Here is a 19874-nt window from a genome sequence, read left to right on the forward strand (position 1 = left end):
AAGAAAATATGGGAAACGAATCCACCCTCCAAATCCCACCAACAAGGAGGATAGGAGGATTGGATTTGGTGGGGGAGCGGAATGGGGAAACCTTTTCTCTTACATTCTTATTTTCTTTAAAATTTATTTAATTTTCTGTGTTTAAAAAATAATAATAATACAAGTGGGGATTAATCAAGAAATGTTGTTGTTAGTTGTTAGTATTATATAAAATATTTTTTCACGTGGAAAAAGATGTAAATATTGTTACATCTCTCTCTATTAGATGGAATTGAGGAAATTGACGGGCAGGCAAATTGAGGTGATAATTTTTCCTGTTACATCTCTCGAAGGCCCGAGAGCTCACCTAACAAAATATTTCTCTTCTAATCACTTAAATGTCTCTTTTTGGTTGTATTGTATATTTGTAATTTTTGTATGGATAACATTGGAGGATGAAAGAAATCCTATTCTTGTATGTTCTCTATTTTTATGAGTAATGGATTTATTGAACAAGCCATAAGCAAGAATTCATTTATTAGACTCATTTCTAGTTTATGAAGATATTTTTAAAGGTAAGAGATTGTTGTCTGAACACGTAGCTCCTACACTAGTGTGGGAGTCAATGAGAGTGTACGTAAAGACATCAACATAGATCGGATTATTTTATTTCATAGGGTGTGCTCCTGTGTTTGGAAGGAAGAACCACATGGCTAGGCCTCGTTCTCTTTCTGTATTTTTAAATATGGGCGTTTAAACATGGCTAGACAACAACAAAAATCTATGAACCAAGTTTCCCTCCACCCATCCTATTCAACAAAGAGTGGGAGAGGGTAGGAATGGGTAATTTGGAAATACAAAAACCTTAGGAGGGGTTTTTGAACCTAGGATGGTTGTTTAACCGCTTTGTCCAAAATTTATAAGGGCAAGCTTGTGGACAAAGTTTTTTTTTGTTTCTTTCAAATTTTCAAGGTATTTCTTCCAAGTAAAGCTACTTGAAAGAAAAAAAAATAATTTAAGTAAACATTTTATTTATTATATTTATTTTTCATAATAATTTTCAGTTTATAATATTATTTTTACCTAAAAAACAATCGAGCTTCGATAAAAAGGGTCTTTTTAGGTGTCATTATGCCTAGTGAAGTATAATGCTTCACTAATTGCCACCTGACAGTACATAGATTAGTTCATGTGATAGAGGATTTTAAATACATCTCAATGGCTAAAATTAGTTGTAAGTAAGTAAGGAAAGGTGCTCAAACTCTGACTCAAAGTTTAAATAAAATTACCAAAATGCCATAAAATAGAGATAAATATAAAATACAAAATTACATCTTTTGTAATTTTAACTACTTCCTCTACCCATTTTAAGCTGAAATAGTACCAATGGGATGCTTATTTAGTTCTCTATCATATTTTTTTTGATAACTTCTCTATTATATTGAATAACCTATGTAGGGGTATCAACCGGTCGGGCTCGGTCGGTCTCGGTCAGGCCTAGTCAGACCTCACCAATTTTATAGGCTGCACTGTGTCCAACCGTTTAGGCATTCGGGCTTGCCTTGGGTGTGCATGGTACGGTTTCATTTCGGTCGATCGGTGTTCGGTCTTTAATCGGGGTAGCCTTATTCAGGCTAAACGGACTTAAACCAGGTCTAAAACGGGCTAATGAGCCATTTAACTTTAAACGGTCTTTAAATGGTATGAGTTTATTAATTGACATGCAACCAGAATTTTAAGTTCAAACCATCACACCGTTGGACATTCACTGTACACCTCAACTCAAAATCAAATAAAACTTATCCCAACTAAAATAGCATCAGAACACCGAATAGAAGCACATCTAACAAAGTAAGTAGAGGGAAAAATAATAACAGCACAATACCGAATAGAAACACTTCTAACAAACTAAGTAGAGGGTAATAAAAAAATAGCAACACAACACCAAATAGAAGCACATCTAACAAAGTAAGATCTAAAAACTTAAACTAAGCCTCATCTCACCTGCGTGAAGTGTATCTAAATCTAACCAATAAATGTCAAAGACCAACAAAAAAACAAACAAAAAAAAAGATATTTGGAGGGAAGGGGAGGGGAAGTTTATAAGTTAAAGGGTTGGGCTACAACAGGGTGGTCTAGGTCGGGCCTGGAATCGGTTGGTCCGGTTAGGCGCCCAATGGGCTAGGACCCCACACTGGGACCGCCCGATTACTAAACATGTCGGGCTTAAGCCCAACACGTTTAGTAATCGGGCCAGGCCGAGCTTTAACCAGGAGGGCTAGATCGGGCCTGGTGGGCCGGGCCTAGAATTGACACCCCTAAACCTATGTATGCCATATGGTAAAATGGCAAATAACGAAACATTATACTTCACAAGGCATAGTGACAGGGAAGACACCCCCAAAAATAAAATAAATAAATAAACAAATAAATGAATTCATTAAGAAAAGAATATGAAGACTGCAAATAGGATTAATTTACGAGACCAAATAAAAACCACGTGGACAAAAATTTAATTCGATTAGTATAATCACTTAATTAGTTTGTTTATAAACCAATAATAGAGGATTCGTTGGGTGCTTATAATGCTTAAACTATGACCATTGAACTTATTTTTTTATTATTATATTTGTCTAAAATGAGTTTTGAAGGGGGTGGGTATGGTCAACAACTTCTTTAACTACACTTGTTTTCTCTCATCTTGCCTGGTTAGAATCTTAATTGGTTCAAATTTTATATAAAACATGGGAGAATGTTCTCGGTGCCCGGGGCAGGCTGCGCCCAAACACATGAGGATGGATGCAATGACCACCCTGCCCCCCTGCGTGGTAGGCCCATGTGTCTTGGCACAGTCTGTACTGCGGCACAGAGAACATGAGCCCATAAAATATTTTGTTGCTCATTCCCCAAATTGTTTCCTTTGTCTATAATCGTATTATTTATGGCGGTAAAAGAAAAATTAGAAGAAGCACTTCATTCCCAATTTTTAGGACTAAGGGACTATAGGGAATAAGAGTCACCCGATCAATCAACCTTTCTTTTATATTTCTAAACAATCTAAGATTAGGTTTAACATGAGTTAGCGATTTGGATTCCCTAAGGGAGAGGGATAGGCATGTTGCCTGTGTGCGATAAACTAGCTGGTAGCACCAATGGGGGTGCGGTATGGGATATCATACAGGAGGAGCAAGGGAGTCATCTCAAAAGAGGGGAAAAAATATTGACGCAATGAATGCTAACTTATGATACACCAGCAGTGTGCCTAACCTTTACCCTAAAATTAAACTTTGATGCTACCAAAAAAAAAATCTATTACATGAAACCTCCACACATAATGAGCATGAAAGCAGAACCTATGATGTGTTGGAATGGAGAAATGAGCCATTTAGTAAGATACGAATTGAGATTCCATTTGTTTGGATGCAAGAGCTTAATGCACCAAAATTTTAAGTAGCGGTCACCTTTATTTACTAAATGTGTATTAGTATTTACCAAAAAAAAAAAAAAAAGTATTAGTATAGCATAGTATAATATAATATTATAATTAAGAACCTAAATCTCTTTTTGTCGTGAGAGCTAGTTGATATAAAGTGAAAATTACCCAAAAAGAAAATTTGATATAAAGTGAGCACAATAAAATAGAATGAAGCATGACTAGTTCCACTAATGCAACCAAAATCAGGCCTTCTATGACGGTTTGGATTTTTGAGAATTAACATTAGGGGAATGTTAATTAGGGGCTCAAAGGGTTTTGATGAATGATAATAAATAGTCAGTATCATTCTCAAATGGATATTTTTTTAAATAATAAAATAAAGCATGTTGTACACTAACTGAGCTTGTCCGATGCACTGTACCGCCATCGTGCACAACCATAGGGGTGGGCTAAATGACCATCATACCCTTGAAAAATTCTACTCTTTATGAAGGCATGATGGTAATTTCTCCTGTCCTTGTGTCTAGGCACAGGAACAGCACACTACACCCATTCAATTAGCATTCTTTTTACCGAAAATAAATTAACAATCATTTTAGATTTGATATTTTTTATTAAAAAAAAAAAAACCTAAAAAGCAAAAAGGTAAATTTAAAACCCCCCCTACCCACACAAAAAAAGTAAAAGAGAATAAAGGTGGGATAGGGGGTTACGTGGATAGTGTTTTGGCAATTACGTATGTTCTTGTTGTGGTCATGGGTGATCAGTTTTAATATAATAAGGGTACTTAATTAACAAGAAAAGTGATGATTACTATTAATTAAATGATATAATAGAATAATTAAAAATAATATTTATCAAGAAATTTTAGTAAAAAAAAAAAGGAGATTTGAAAGGGAAGTTGGTGAAAGGCAAAAGCCAAGTTAGCCAGTCTTAGGAGGATTGGTGGATGTGTTTGACACTTTGATGATAAGGTGAGAGAGAGAGGGGCTTAGGGGGTAGGAGGAACTGGGAAGAACGAAAGAGGGGGTTGGTGAAGACAAAAAAAAGGAGGGTAGCGTATGACTGAGTTTATGAGGGCACTGGGGTGGGGTGGGTGGTTGGTAGGTGGGTTTGTGTGGTCAGCAATCTCTACCAGTCTATTTAATGGCCTCATTCATATCTCATACACACAACACCCTTTGATTTTGATATTGACTCTGACGTGTTTTGTTTCATTTCTGGTCCCGGGGCTTTTGGGTTTTGTACTTTTAAGGACTTTAGACCCCATTAAAAACGTTTCTGGGTTGGACCCACTCACCCGGCCGGTACCCAAAGGTCCAATATCTCCACGCTCTTCATATTTTTAAAAAAAATACAAACAAACAAACACGAGAGGATTGGACACGTCACTAGCGGTTATGGCCAATGGAGAGGCTGAGATGGGGAGGGTAAGGGAGTAATTTTCATAGGGAGGTGTGAGAGAGATAGATTCAGGCTAGGTATAGTGTCAGCGGCGTAAACTTGGGAATTAAATGAGCTTTCTCCTTGCACTAAGGTGTTAGAGCCAAAATGAATATTTAAGAAAAAATTGAAGGGGGGATGGTTTTGTTAATAAATTCAAAACTAGACTTGTAGTTTAGGGGTTTAGACAAATGAAAAACATAGATTTCTTTTGATACATTTGAACCAGTTGCAAGAATTGCTACTAATAAAGTTATGATTGTTTTAGCATTTATCTATAAATTGGTAATATTCTATAAAAAAATATATATGTATAAATTGATAATACATTAAATATATGTAAAAACAGTCTTTCAGATTTAAAAGAAAAGATTTATATAAAACAACGTTAAAGGTGTATAGTTCTTGGACAAGAACATAAAGTATACAAGCTTATAAAATCTCTATATAATTTAAGCAAGCACCAAAACAATGGTATTCGAAACTTGATAATGTTCTATTGTTAAATGATTTTGTTATAAATGATGCTTTGATTGATGTGTATATAGTAGATGTCATAATATCAAATAATTGATTTATATGTTGATGATATATTGATTATGAGTATTATCCTAGAGTATGTAAAATCGACAAAAGATTTATTTATGTCAAACTTTGACACCAAATATATTGGAGCGGCTAAAGAACATGGTGGGTGACATTCCTTTATGACTTAAGCTAATGTCGCACATATCACTCCATTGTGATAGTTAGATTGCTATAAGCAAAGCGAATAGTAGAATATACAATGGAAAGAGAAAGCACATACACCTAAAACATAACATTGTGAGACTATCACAAAAAAAAAGGCCTTGTGAGACAATATATAAATTAAGGAATGTAACACCAAATGATGTAACATTGACAACTATGAGAGATGTACTACCTTTTAGGACAATGAAAAATTGAAGTGTTGATAGACACGAATTCAACAAGATGAGTAGGCTTGGCTGTACCAATGGGTACACTCCTTAAGACCTTAATCGTCCACACAAGCATGCAATGTAATCGTGAAATGTTGTAGCAATTTTTTTAAGTAAAGGGGCATCATAACAGTGTAGCAATTTTTTTAAGTAAAGGGGCATCATAACAGTATAAAAGAGAGAGAGAGAGAGAGAGAGACAGAGAACACAAATTTGTGCATTAGTTTTGAAGGCATCCTACTTACTCTATTTGTAGAGGTGGATGCATCCCTTCAAGCCATCCCATGGAGTGGATGTGTCCATTGATTTGGACGGATTGAACTATAAGATTCCAATCCAAGTAGTAAGAAGTCAATGTCCCTTGAAAATACCACATGGAGTAGGTGTGACTCTTGGTTCCTATTGATTGGATTAAAACATTCCAATCTGAGTGCTAGGAACATATAGGTATGTGTTTATAAGTTTGGGCATGATGTATTTTGTACTCTGTGCCTTATGGGCATGAGTCCAAGCCCATTGAAGTCCAAAATAATTAATATGTGACTAAGCCCAAAACCGGCCCAAAGCAATGAGCTAAAAAGATACTATGGGTTGGGCGACACCACACCTCACCCTGCCTTGCCATTCTACGCCATGCCACACCCCGGCCTGGCACACACACACACATTACAGATAATTTTCAATTTTCCATGCTCCCCTCACAATAATCTAGCTTGCATCATTGTCGGAGAATGAATGAATATTTTATTTTCGTCGTGGTTTTCATATCCTATATTTAGCTACGGTTTTCAAAAACCGTGGTTATATATATATATATATATGCATATATGATCATTTTCAATTTCCCATGTTCCCCTCACAATAATCTAGCTTGCATCATTTTTGGACAATGAGGGCCCTCGAAACAAAATATTTTTCCCAAGAACTTCAATTGACATGATTTCAATATCATTGTATCTCCCTTTCAAAATTAGGTAATTTAGACCTAAGATTTTCACTTTTTCATGGTCTTGAACCCTTGGTTGAGAGACATTAGTTTATGAAAAGGATTTAGGGGTACAAAGTTTAGGGTTTTGTTTCTGAGGGTTGGGCTGATTCTAGTCGACACGTGCTAAATTTCTTATAACCTTGCTTATGTGCTCTAGTTGGCCCCTCATAGCTACTAATTATAGTGAAATACAATTTATTAACTATTTATTAACTATTAATGAATATTAGGTATATGTAGTTGTTATGGTCAAGATTTGATAGGGTATACTATGATGAACGTAGTGTACAAAGAAAGATTATTCGATCCAAAATAAATAAATAAATAAAGACTAGGAGTACAAACAATGAACAAATTCTTTGAGTTGTGAGTAAATTTAAATATTAGGATCCAATGCATGCTCTATACATACTATTTAAACGAGTTAGGTATCTTTTCATTGGACAGTATTGTTCAATTATTTTAATAAAAAACTCACTCATTGAGAAACCTATGACTCATTTAGAAAATAATTTAACAATTAATTCATTTATTATTTCTATGGGAGGGTGTTTTCTGTCCGGTAGTGGAGGCTATGCAAACAGGAAATATCCAATGAGTGCCCCCTATCAGTTCATTCAATAGGTATCAGAGAGGTCATTTCAAGGGAGAGGGTGTGAGAAAGAGAGGGGCGATTAGGGAACTCGAAGGGGTAGCTCAATTGGCAAGGATCAACACCTCACAATTAAAAGATCATTAGTTCAAATTTCCTTGGGGTCTACTTAGAGAGAGAGGCACCAGCGGAGGCTACACTACGTCAGTTTCAACCCAAATAGAGTTTGCCAAGTAGCAAAACAAATAATTGAAAAAGATCTAGGACTAACCAAAAGGGTGCATGGAGCCATTTACCACCTATGGGGTGCATACACATACATGAGAGGGTAATTAATTGAATTTAAGACTGAAATTTGATCCATGGCTAAACTAAATAATTTCCTAAATATTCAATGGTTAGAATTGCTACATCATCATTCTATATGGCACCACTAGTTCTGCGGACCTGATACATTCCATGATTGGCACAACCATAGAACCTTTTGTTGGACAAGTGTGTGTCCATCAAACCCGGTTCGGTCCGGTTCAACCCGGTTCACCTTTGTATTGAACATTTATACATTTTAGTTTAATATTGTCACATGCGATATAAACTTTTTGAGCATTATGTGTCCGTAAGTTATACTTAAAATGGTAGTCACGACTAGGGTTTGGGCTGGGCACCCTTATCATATGGTCGTCGCATTGGGTATGCCTAGACATGTGATGTCAGGGTACGAATGCGAGTGCTCACATGTTTGATGTGTGCATTGGCGAAGAATCTACTTTGTCGATTCCCTCATGTATTACTGCCAGATGTAGGAAGGGATAGACATGTGTCACCGACACCTGCATACTGAGGGAACCCCACACGCAAAGTGTGATCGCATTCTTTGGTTCATCAATGACTGAGACTCAAGCGAGTCAAAGCCGGTGTTCGGGAATGCGTGAACATTTTGTGAGTGAAGGAGTTATCCAACACGGCCACCATCGCCCGATTGGGGAACACCAAGATAGAGACTGCTGTGCATGGTCGGATCGAACGGATCCGACCGTTTTGGAAATGGTTTTGCAAAATTTATTTTACATAAAATGATACATTATTTATAGTTATTTCAAATAAAGTGTTTTATCGAGTTTTGCGGGACCCGATCGGATGCATAGACGCTCTTATATGGACATGTACTATGGATTGGGGTTTGGCAGTACATGTTTACATGCCCTAGATTCCATAATGATGGTGTTGATTAGTGGGGGGGTTGTATATGATAAATTGTTATCATATAGGGAGTTATTTGGAATTTGCTAATTTAATTGGCTCTTTATTTAATTAATGGATTTGGTGCTAATTGTAATTATCCATTAATAATTAAATAAAGAATCTAATTAATACTTTCCCTATTAGATTCTGCTTCTTCACCTGTGTAGCACTTTGAGTTTAAACAAAACTGCCAGACTGAGAGAGAGAGAGTCAGACTCTCACTAGGGCTCTATTAAATCTATCTAGGATTTAATTAAACCCTATTATTATAAATAAGGGACCAAAAATACGCAGAAGAGAAGCTCTCCACGTTTTTGGAGCAGACACTCTCTCTCCTACATTTTTGGTTTCTCTCTCTCCCTCTTGTGATCTCTCTTCTTCTTCTTGCTTCTCTCACCTGTGTTTGAGAGTTAGGGTTTGTGAAACCCTAGATCTGTGCTGAGGAGTTTGAGGGCATCTGGGATTGGCGTGTAGAACCTTGGTAGCACCATTGGAGGTTTAGATCTGTTTGCTTGGAGCGCTCATTGGAGGAAGAACCACTGTCTATTGGAGGAGCAACACTTGAGGCTCACCAGGTTAGCAGTTCTTTATTAATTCCTTCTGTTCATTGATTATTAATATTTATGGGATGCGAAAGAAACTCGAATCGATTATTTTTCGCTGCGCATTCGAGTATGGGATGGATCCCTCTTGCCATGTGATGGACTAGAGTTGAGTTTCTCCGTCCCTATTGTGATAATTAATTTTATGGAATGCAATAGGGAAGGAGAAACCCTAATAGGGATGCACCAGGGTTCCCATGGGCGACCATGGGAAACCCTAAAATTAAAATGGGGCACCCATGGGACACCATGGGCTAACCCAGGGCGTGCAAAACCCTAAAGATAAATATCTTGGTCTTCCTAGGGAACCATGGTTTGATCCCTGGACCGTTGTTTAGCCAACACCTTTCACCTTCTAGTAATCATCAAGGAAGAAAATTTTAGCCAACTTTGAAAATATTATTAATGGAGGCTAGGATCATATTTTTATTTTTGGGCTAGATGATCCACTGTGGGCCCAAGCCCACAAGGGGTTTATTGACCCACAATACCTCCATTTTATTTTTTCTAAAGAGGCTCTTAGACTTGGAATATCATAGCTAGTATTCTGAATGTTCTCAAGAAAATGGTTTATATCAGGATAGGTGATGACTGTCAAACTAAACTTTGGACCGACCCTACCCTTGGATTCTTAATGCCAACTTTTTTTTCTGTACTTTCTCATATTCCTAGAATTTCTTGTTTCTCTAGTTTTTTTTTTTTTTTTTTAAAATGAGAAGAATTGTTTCTCTATAGTTACTGAATTGATTATTAATTGATCTTGGATGTTATTCTGGTTTTTAGTATGTTTTCATCTTCCATAGCCTCTACAAGTACCAAAGCGTCTCTTACTCTGCATCTTCTTGCCAGGATCAATGAATCCATTTACAAAATCTGGTGCTCTTACTACAAAATCTGTTGCTATGTATTTGATTAACAATTTGAGCCCATCTACACCTACCTCGGCTCAACCATTACTTTCAAAAGGGTGGAAATGGTTATGGAAATTGTTCATAATGGCATTCCTACCAAACCTTGTTTAGCTAGGTTGTTACTTATAGATGATTTGTGTACATTTTGTAGAAGAGAATCAGAGACTTTTTCATAATTTTTTTGCTTGTGATTTTTCCTAAAGAGTTTGGGCCACAAGTATTTTGGGTTGAGAACTGAAAGACTTTCCAGTGATAAGTGCTAGATTTGTTTCTCTTTTCTGAGTGATAGTTCTATAACTTCGTCTGATCACTAATGGTGTTCTTTAATATAGGTTTTATATCTCTCCGTACTTCATTTGGAATCATAGAAATAAAGTTGGTTTTTTGAAAGTCTGATCCAAACCCTACTCTGGTCCTTCAGAGTACACCTAAATGGAATAGTGATTTGCAGTTATCTCCCTGTCCTTATGCATCCCCCTGGAACAAAATTCTCTCCAATGCCCTAAAAGTGCAGTGCGGTGCAGTTCGGGGCTAAGAGCTTGACACTTGAAAGGCACGATATCCAACGATGCCAAGCTTGAGAAGAAAGGGAAAAGAAAAAGACTCAACCAATCTCAGACCGTTGGATGTCGTGCCTACCAGATATCGACCTCTCAACCCCAAACTGCACCGCACTTGGTGATCAAGGAATTGGAGAGAATTATAATCACACTTTAAATCATAAGTCTAAGGAAGCAGCATGGGCATCTAATGTAATTTACAAAAAACGATTTATATGTCGCCATGGATTATGGTATGGCATGTAATAAGCTTGAGGCAGAGAAGCAAGGGGACTTCTCCAAGTGAAAAAAAATATATTAAAACAAAAAACGACGTCAATCTTTTCTACCCAAATAAGGGTGTCAATCGATACGGTATCTGGTATTTGATACGGTACCAAAGCCAAACACCCCATACTAATACCGTACCATACCATATATGGTACCATTTTCCCATACCGATATCATACAATAGCATATCAATAAGGTATACAATTTTATTCAATATGTATGTAGTACAGTATACGATAATTTGTTATACAACTTATATTATATATATATGGTAATGAAATATATTATATTTAGTATGCTATATTCTTATATATATAAATTATTGTATATATTTAATACGCATATATATATAAAAATATATATTATGATAATATAATATGATATCGATATTTGATACGGTATCGATATATACCATTAGTATCAACCTCCATACCGATACTGTACAATACTGAATATAGTACTATTTTCCCATAACATTATCATACCAAATTGTATTCGATATGATACGATACCAATTCGGTAAACGGTTTCGGTATCGAATTGACAACCGCAATAGTTTAGCCATCACATTCACACCATTGTGGTATGAAACACAATCGACTAATAAATCTCAAGGAGTGCTAGTGGCGTATGAAATTTCTTAAATTCCATAATTAATGCATGGAAGGCCCCCAGTGATTTATTAAGGAATCCTATGATGCACTTGCACGTTTGACAAAACAATTAAACAAGCAACCCCATTCACTGCCATAACGAGAAGGCTCTACAGTGGGTTTCTGGTGAAGAGGGTGGTTGGTTAGTTGAGGATTGATTACATCAAATACCATTATGTATTATAATGGGCCCCCTACACACATGGGAGAAGAGAGAACGTGAAGTGTTTAATAAAGGTTTTAGACTTTCTCTTCTATTCCTCCAATTGTAACTTGCAATAGAAGATGCACTGACATCATTGTTATCCACACTCAAGCACAAGAAACCCTGGTTAAAGCAAGGGGTTGGGGCGGGTGATGGGTGGTGGGGGGAGAGGAATAATAGAGGGATATTAGATAGGGACAAGAGAATGCTATCTGGGTTACGTGGCCTCTATGCCAGCACAGAGCCAATGAGAGCATACCAACTTACCAAATATCTGGGGATGGGATTTCCGCCTTTCCATGGGGTGGGGCGGTCATTTTGCACCCCTGTGTCTAGGCCACACTACCAGGTGGCGTTCTCTTGCCCAGTATAATATTCTGGGAATAGGGAATGCTCAAACCAGAGGAGCAATGATTGGGTCCAAACAGGTAGAAGCTCCACTGCACTCAAAAAAAATAAAAAAAAATAAAAAATGCATATTAGTTGTCAATTAGTTGAATGACCAATAACCATCGGCAGATCATGCTTAAAATCACTAATCAAAGGATGGATAATATGAGAAAGTGCAAAGCCAAAACCCTGCATCAATTTTTTTACAAGAGTGCCAAATATACCAAGAGTTGATGCCCAAAACTAAATCGCTGACATTGCTATAGTAGTTTATGATCACAGAAAATATAGATTAAAAAGAAACCTTACCTTTCAATTTCCAGTTACAACATTACGTTTTGTATAAATATGGTTCATAATATGTAATCGTGGATATTGACCCAGAGATCTATAGGGCATACCTCACCATCTTCCCTAATAGTACAAAAAGACTAAGAAAATTATAATTTAGCAGCGAACCTATCGGATAAACTTTACAAAAACATATAAGCACACCTTCTGTCAGTAATTCGTCAAGACAATTCACTCTAGAGGTTGAATTTCCTTCAGCAAGTGCACAATACCTTTTCCAAACAATAATGATCCCTCAGATCACCTACCACGCTGACATACCGGAGAAGATCGAACACCTCTTTCACAACCAAGATCATCATCATCCACTTCACTCCCATCTAAACAAAGGGCGTTGTTATTGACGCTTTGCTCTGAACTAGCATTGCTGCTTGTGGCAAGAGGAGAATCTGAGATGCTAATTGTCCTGCTTCTTGTTGTACCTGACCTCACACTATACATTGAAGAAGCTGGGATGTTTGTCATCAATGGGCGTAAGTTTCCTGGAATACTTCGCCTTATATCCTGTTTAAGGCACAAATAAAAAATATACCAAACAGCATACAATGTGTTTAGCTCTTGCTCTCAAGTTCTTCTTAAGAAACTCCGACAAGTTAGTTAAGGACACAAATACACAGGAGGTTTTACTTATAAACATCTCACTAAATCTATTTATGGCATTCAAATAGAGGATATCTCATAGGGGTAGTTGTGACTCAAATGATGAAGTCACCATTACCCCACCACAGAGAGCACCACAACCCACACAAGTGGTGCATGCACATGGTACAGGAATTCTGGGGGTAAAGGTTACTTGATTTTAAAATCTATCGTTACAAGGGCAGCTACTTGATGTAAAAAATGGAAATGGAAATTCTACTCTGCCTCTTAAGATATTTTAAATTACAGAATATTCAAGAAAGCTACATCTTCCAGATCCAAGATGCATGCCCACTTTGTGCAGGTAAACATTGATGAAGTGGATTTTAAGGATTGGGATACCATGATCATAAGTAATGCATGAATCAACCTAATCTCTGTTCCACTGTCATATATTCTACACAACTATATAAGAAATGGTATCAAGCAAGAAGAAAGAAGACACATACCATATGCCTCAAAGCCATATCTAAAGATTTCTTTGAGAGTGTTCTTCCAAAGCCTGAGCTATCTGGCGATGATGATGACTTCTCCGCGGAGTTGTTTTGGGCAGAGTGTGGCTCATCTCGCTTTGGGGGTGCCAGTTTCCGCATGTTTATTACTCTTTCAACCATCTTAGTTCCAATTACAACAGGGCTCACATTATCACTAACATTGGAATGTGATCGACTAACTGCAGGAACAGAACTTCCACTGGAATGGATGCTACCATTTGGAGCCCGTCCCCTTGATGGAGAACACGATTGCCTTCTTGTTCTTCCATTGGAACCTGCCTCCACAGAGGATGATCTAGCACTGGGAGCTCCAGGCCTACCCCTAGAGGCTGAAACTGGCCTTTCAGGCATTGATGTCCTTAGATTTGGGGGAGCATCGAGCGAGAACCCAGGCATCTCCGAGGGTTTCCATGGTCTGGATTTTACAGTTGGAGAACTGCCACGTGATGGCGCCGGCTTTGTTGCTGTTGGGGGAGCTGACTTCTTAACTGAAGAAGACCGTACAGGAGGAGCAGAGAAACTAGGTGCACTTGACGTGGCCAGCGTTCTACGAGTTGGTGTTGTTGACCTTGATATGGGCTTGGATGCTGGTACAGTCGGCCTTGCTGTCGGTGTAGAAGATCTAGCCATGGATCTTGTAGTAGGGGTTGAGGATCTTGCAGGAGCTGTGTACTTAGACGAAGGCAAGGCGGTTCGCGAGGTAGGTGTGGAAGGTCTTGAGGGTTTAGCTGGTGCCGTTAATGTTGGTCGTCCAGTTGGTGTTTGAGGTCTAGATGCAGTTGAAACTGGTCCTCCGGATGAGGAAGGTCTTCGAGTTCCGGTAGTAGTGGAGCTCAACCCAGGGGATGAAGTTGGTTGCCTAGATAATGGATTGCCCCTTGGTGCAGGCTCAATCTGAGGATTAGCTAACTGCAACAACATAAGGGGAAGAAAATGACTTGGCAGCATGACATCAAGACTTAGAAAGTAAATTGCCTCTGAAAAAAGAAAGATCCCAAGCAATCCTATTCATCAAAAAATCTCAATAAAAACATGAGAATATATGAAACTTTTAGAAGCCCTAAGAAACAGAACATCTCAGAGCCCACTACAGTTACATCCTAATTCAGCATAATGGAGTTCAGATATTTTTATATTTCCTAGATTCAGCAATTCAGCAACATAAAATAAACAAGTGCCATAATGCAACCCCCGGAACAATGTAATAAGCGATGGACGGATCATGCAAGTCACAAAAGGATTTTTTTTTTTTTTCAAATATCTTAATATAAACATTAAACCAATCTCTTCACTGGGTATCAGTCCATTGCTTCCAATACTTTAGGGTTTGCTTTCTCAATGATAATATGACAGGATGAGATTGTTGAAACAAGGAAACAAAATCTAAGGATAAGTAAAATTCCTTGTCATGCCAGATAATTACATACTAAGCAGTGTAATATTAAGCTTGTCACGCTTGCAAGGGGATGATGAACTCTCAGTTGTGGCTCAAATTTGTGACTTGCAGTCTGGTTTTTGAGCCTCTCAACTTTCAAGAAATATTAGACCCATTGAAGGATAGATACTTCCTTTGCATACTATTTTACAGGTGTGGATGTTCAATTGATCAACGACAGTTGTGGTTTTCATTCATTACCAATGTTTGCCCATAAAGTGACGTGGAGACAAGTCCAAGTTCATGAAGATTATGATACTTCATTTCATGTATCAACATCTATAAATAGTATAACATAGTTTTCAATGATTAAACTGCAGTCTGATATCAAACATCCTTTTACCAAAAAAAAAAGAGATATCAAGCATCCAAAAGTTTAATTAAATAGAGTTCTCACCCTAGACTTCAATGAAACAGGACGTGTTTTAGGAGTCCCAATCTGACTCATAAACGTCTTCTGTGATTCCATCTCCAGGGATGGGAAAAGAGGAGTACCAGGTGGTGTAAGAAGCCTGTAAAAATAACAAAAATACATACCAATTCAAAACAGACCTATACACACCAAGCACAAAAAGATCTTGAGCCAATATAGTAGAATTAACATCTTTCATTTCATGTTAATGCTACACAAAGCTACTACATCATTTGCAACCACAACATAGTCAGAAGATTTCTATATTTAAGAAATGGATGTCAAATAAGAAAGAAATATTGTGCCAAATCAGTCCATCTCATTTGTCAGACTTCCACATTCTCCCACAAATACAAGTGCTTTTCGGATGATTAAAAAATTACAGATGAAAATTGGACAATAAAGCAAGATCCACATAAAATGGTTGCAGCTGCAATGATGTTGGATTGATAATTGGCATGACAAGGGAAGACAGAATCAGAAATGTATTGAAGCAACTTTGCACTAGCACAAGGAGTTGAGAAAATGTGGTAAAGTAGATTGAGATGGTTCAGCTATGAAAAATAAGTACCAGCAAACACACCAGTCAGGAATGATATCTTGTGAATTGGAAGTGCTGCTAGGAAGGCTGAAGATCACTTGTTTTTTAGTGTTTGAAAGAAGACCCAATTGGTTAACAGCAGACATGAAACTTAACCCCCCCCCACCCCCTACAAAAAAAAAAAGACAGGTCAGGATTAGAGTACCTGCCCTTAGTGGCTGGGGAAAAGGTTATAGTTCATTGTCAATGATGGATCTGTGAGAATCTAGAAGCTTTTGACAATGAAATTCAGTTGATATGAGAATGATCAATGTATCGAGGAGCACATGTAGTCTTGAAGAGTGGTTCTTTTTGCCACTTAGAGAAGTGCAGAGAGAATAGACATATGGAGTTGAGGAGAAGAATAGGTACAACATGATTATTTTCAAAAGACAAGAATTAAAATTTTTGTATTGATAATGAAAATGAAACTGGATGATATCTTGAGGGTAAAAACAAACCCTATAAGAAAAAGGAGAAAAGCCAAAGTCATGGGATAAGGACTACAACATCGCCACACCAGTGTTGCATTTCCAATGGACAAAGAGAACAACAATACCAACTCAGCCTTATTCCAACTAAATGGGGCCGGCTACATGGATCCTTGCCCTCCAATTAGCTCTATTCAAGGTCATACTTGATACAAGACTAAACTATGCACGTTTTTCCTCACCATTTCTCCTAAGGTCGTTTTAGGTCTGCCTCCACTACTGCGTTTATCTATATGATGCTTCTTAACTGCCCAAAATTCCACCCCATACAACATAACCTATCGTATGACTGTCCTATAAAATTTAGTTTTAAAGGCATACGTCGATCACACAACACTCCGGACGCACCTCTCCACTTAATTTATCCTATTTTAAATCTATAGCACCTTCTTTATTTATGATTAAGCCTAGATACCTAAAATAATCACTTTACAGAAACTCCCTCTCATCACTTTCCTAATGGACAAAGAGAACTAAGACAAAATGCCATGGTGATAAGAGAAGGGAACAGATTATCAGAAGGTTTTGCAAAATTGGTCATTGTTTCAAGACAAAGCAACAGAAGCAATGCAGTTTTTAAATATTTATTAGGATTTCCATATCTCAAAGACTTCTGCGAGTGTCCATACCTAATGATACAAGTTCAGTTTAAGGGAGCCTGCTCAACCCCACCACTAACAATAATAATGGGTGTATGAATCCCGGGAAAAAAAATTCCTCTTTCCATTGCTGCAGAAATTGACGTAGATGAAGGTTCTAAAATGCCCAAAAGGGTGTGAATGGAAGCAGAGAGAGACTCGATGACTTTTGATTTAATAGAAGATAAGGCCTGGATAGAGAGTAATGGTGAAAAAGATTCATAGGGCTCAGTCTGGTTGGAACTGAAGTAAAGGGAAGGGAAATTAAATTAAAACAGTTAAAATGGAAACTTTGTACCAACAATGAGTAACAAACTCCTAAACTTATCAGGTATAGTAATTAAGTTTCACTTCACGTTTCATGCAAATTCCTTGGATTTAAATAGGAAAATATGATAGGGCCAGCGTATCAATTTGAAAATTTTATTCACCATTTTTGTACAATATGAAGTTAGCTAAACGTTTATTATTACATAAGTTTCCATTTTTCTTTTTGAAATTAATTTTACTTCCCTTAAATTGTACACAGACAGAGCCATAGTTGATCCCAAACAATCATGAAATGGCTTATTAGCTGAGCTGAGAACTCCCTAGCCAATGGTTCATTCTCCTTTCAATAAATCAAGACAAAATTATAATCTAAATAGATAGTAGGAGTCACAAATCAGAGGTAGATCAAATTAAATAGTTAATGAAAGTAACAGGTCTTTTAATGGTAGCCAAGCCATATCTAAGTAATTTAACTAACGAACAGTCTCTGACAATAATGATAATCTCTCTGGTCTGACTCTCCCTACTAGAATGGCTAGTCTTGTTGCAAATCAAAGAGATGTTTCCACATTACCAATCGTAGTCATTTTTATCACTTTCTGAATTCAGGAACTCATCAGCCACCGTCTTGCGTGCAGGGGTGGGTGAGACAATCCTAAATATGGGAGAATTGCCATGTTTAGATCCTGCAGCAAAAAAATTATTGGTCAACACAGGGAACAAATAAAAAAAACCGAAAGCCAATGAACATAAATTTACAATACAGTTTGATAACTTCGGCAAGCTTTCAAAAGGTTGGTAAAGAAATCTACAAATGCAATCTCAATAACAAATCAGGAAGATATAAAATCCAATTGCAAGATAGAATATCTAGAAGAGCTGTTCCAACCATAGTCGATAAAAAATGCTGGAATTTGTCGACACTCTTAAGGAAAGTATGAAAACAATAAGTAAAAACAATGAAAATAATCCGCATTGAGTAATGGATCAGGTAAAAGCTTAACAGTCGATAACACTACCGTAAATCGGTTAGGAGCAACTTCAAGCCCAAAATTTCCAAGAAGGGGCCGTTGAAGACCTCGAAACCTAAAATCTAACAAAAAATGAATAAGATATGTACCCAGCGGAGCGTCGAACTCTTCCGAGTTGTGAAAAAGAAGGCTATTCCGTTCCTTCTCGCGCTTCCGCATCTCGAGAAACAAAGCGAGCTCATCTTCCTTCTCCTTCATCGTCCCGAGCTTCCTAACCGGCTGCCTCTGCTGTACGGACGTCTGCATTCGTGACTCCTGTGCTCTAAAGCTGCGGTTCATTGCCGAATCTAAGCTCCGGTAACAAGAAAGGGGAAAGAAAGAGAGAAATCTCCCACCTATAACCTATCTTATCATCCACACCTCCAAAAAAATAAGAATTTTAAGGCTTGAATCAGCGAACAAAATCCTCAAATCTCTCTAAAAACGAGAACAAGACCTGTAGATCTTAAATCCAACTCAAGAGCTGCGAATATCGACTGAAAAACCAGGATCGAACAGAGCTGCATTTCTTCTAACTTCCACGAATCGAAGTCTCCTTTAAACAAAGAAACTTCCCGATCTCTGCCGTTTCCACGACATCAGTTTATAAAGCAATAAAGAGATCAAACCTAAACTGTTATCTCGAGCTTAGCTTGAGATGAACCGCCATTACAGAAGAAACTAAGCACTGTGTGTGTGTGAGAGAGAGAGAGAGAGAGGGAAAGCAATCTGAAAGGGTACTAGAGAACTCCGACAGATCAAATGCGAAGGAGGAGAAGAATATGGAGTGGCATTTTGAGTTTATTTTTTGCTTCGAAAAGTAGTCTGAGATTGACTGGTAATGGTGTGGAGCAGCGAGCGAGAATAAAGGGAGCGAAACAAGAACAAGACTCAACAGCTGCTGCAGCGGCTGCTGCTCTGCAGTTTTGTTTTTCGATTTCTATCTTCTGACGCCTCAACTACGGCAACCAAAAACTGTTTCCTCTCACTTGAAAGCTACGATTTCAGATTTTTGAAAATAGAATATTTGGGCTCAGATAAGAGATTATTTAAATACCCATGAATTTAAGGATAATAACGATAATACCCTCCGTTTTCTATTTTTAGTAAAAAACGCTTTTCGAGTATTCCTATAGGAGGGTATCACTATCAAATTTGTGATTCGAGTCGATTCGCTCAACTCCGTAACACGGACTAGTTGCCTAGTACGAACCCGGTCTGGTTAATTCTAAATCGGAATGGGTCGGGGATCAAACCGAAAAATGGGTCATGTCCCCTCTTCTGGAAAAAACATAGGATTAGGTGACCAATCAAATTGAGG

General features: G+C 37.6%; 1 protein-coding gene across 2 annotated transcripts; it reads right to left on the bottom strand.

Moving 5' to 3' along the window:
* Positions 1–12522: 12522 nt before the first annotated feature.
* On the bottom strand, positions 12523–19510 carry LOC122663203 (mucin-5AC-like). 2 transcript variants are annotated; one of them, XM_043858910.1, is made up of 6 exons: positions 19011–19510; positions 18664–18842; positions 18118–18229; positions 15550–15664; positions 13673–14626; positions 12523–13088 (listed from the first exon to the last, which is right to left on the bottom strand). In XM_043858910.1, exons 2-6 carry the CDS (start codon positions 18818–18820, stop codon positions 12825–12827), a joined length of 1602 nt encoding a protein of 533 aa, XP_043714845.1. In that variant the 5' UTR covers positions 18821–18842; positions 19011–19510; the 3' UTR covers positions 12523–12824. The 2 variants fall into 2 exon arrangements, with proteins under 2 accessions (XP_043714845.1, XP_043714841.1); XM_043858906.1 differs by having other exon boundaries at positions 18664–19510.
* Positions 19511–19874: the final 364 nt, after the last annotated feature.

This window comes from Telopea speciosissima, chromosome 1 (assembly GCF_018873765.1).
Source record: "Telopea speciosissima isolate NSW1024214 ecotype Mountain lineage chromosome 1, Tspe_v1, whole genome shotgun sequence".
Classification (NCBI taxonomy): Eukaryota; Viridiplantae; Streptophyta; class Magnoliopsida; order Proteales; family Proteaceae; genus Telopea; species Telopea speciosissima.

Coding starts and splice junctions, on each gene's coding strand:
- LOC122663203 (XM_043858906.1), bottom strand. CDS start 18,853: ATGAACCGCAGCTTTAGAGCACAGGAGTCACGAATGCAGACGTCCGTA. Junction 18,230..18,663: donor AGAGTTCGACGCTCCGCTGG/GTACATATCTTA, acceptor TTTTTGCTGCAG/GATCTAAACATGGCAATTCT. Junction 13,089..13,672: donor ATATGGCTTTGAGGCATATG/GTATGTGTCTTC, acceptor TGCCTTAAACAG/GATATAAGGCGAAGTATTCC.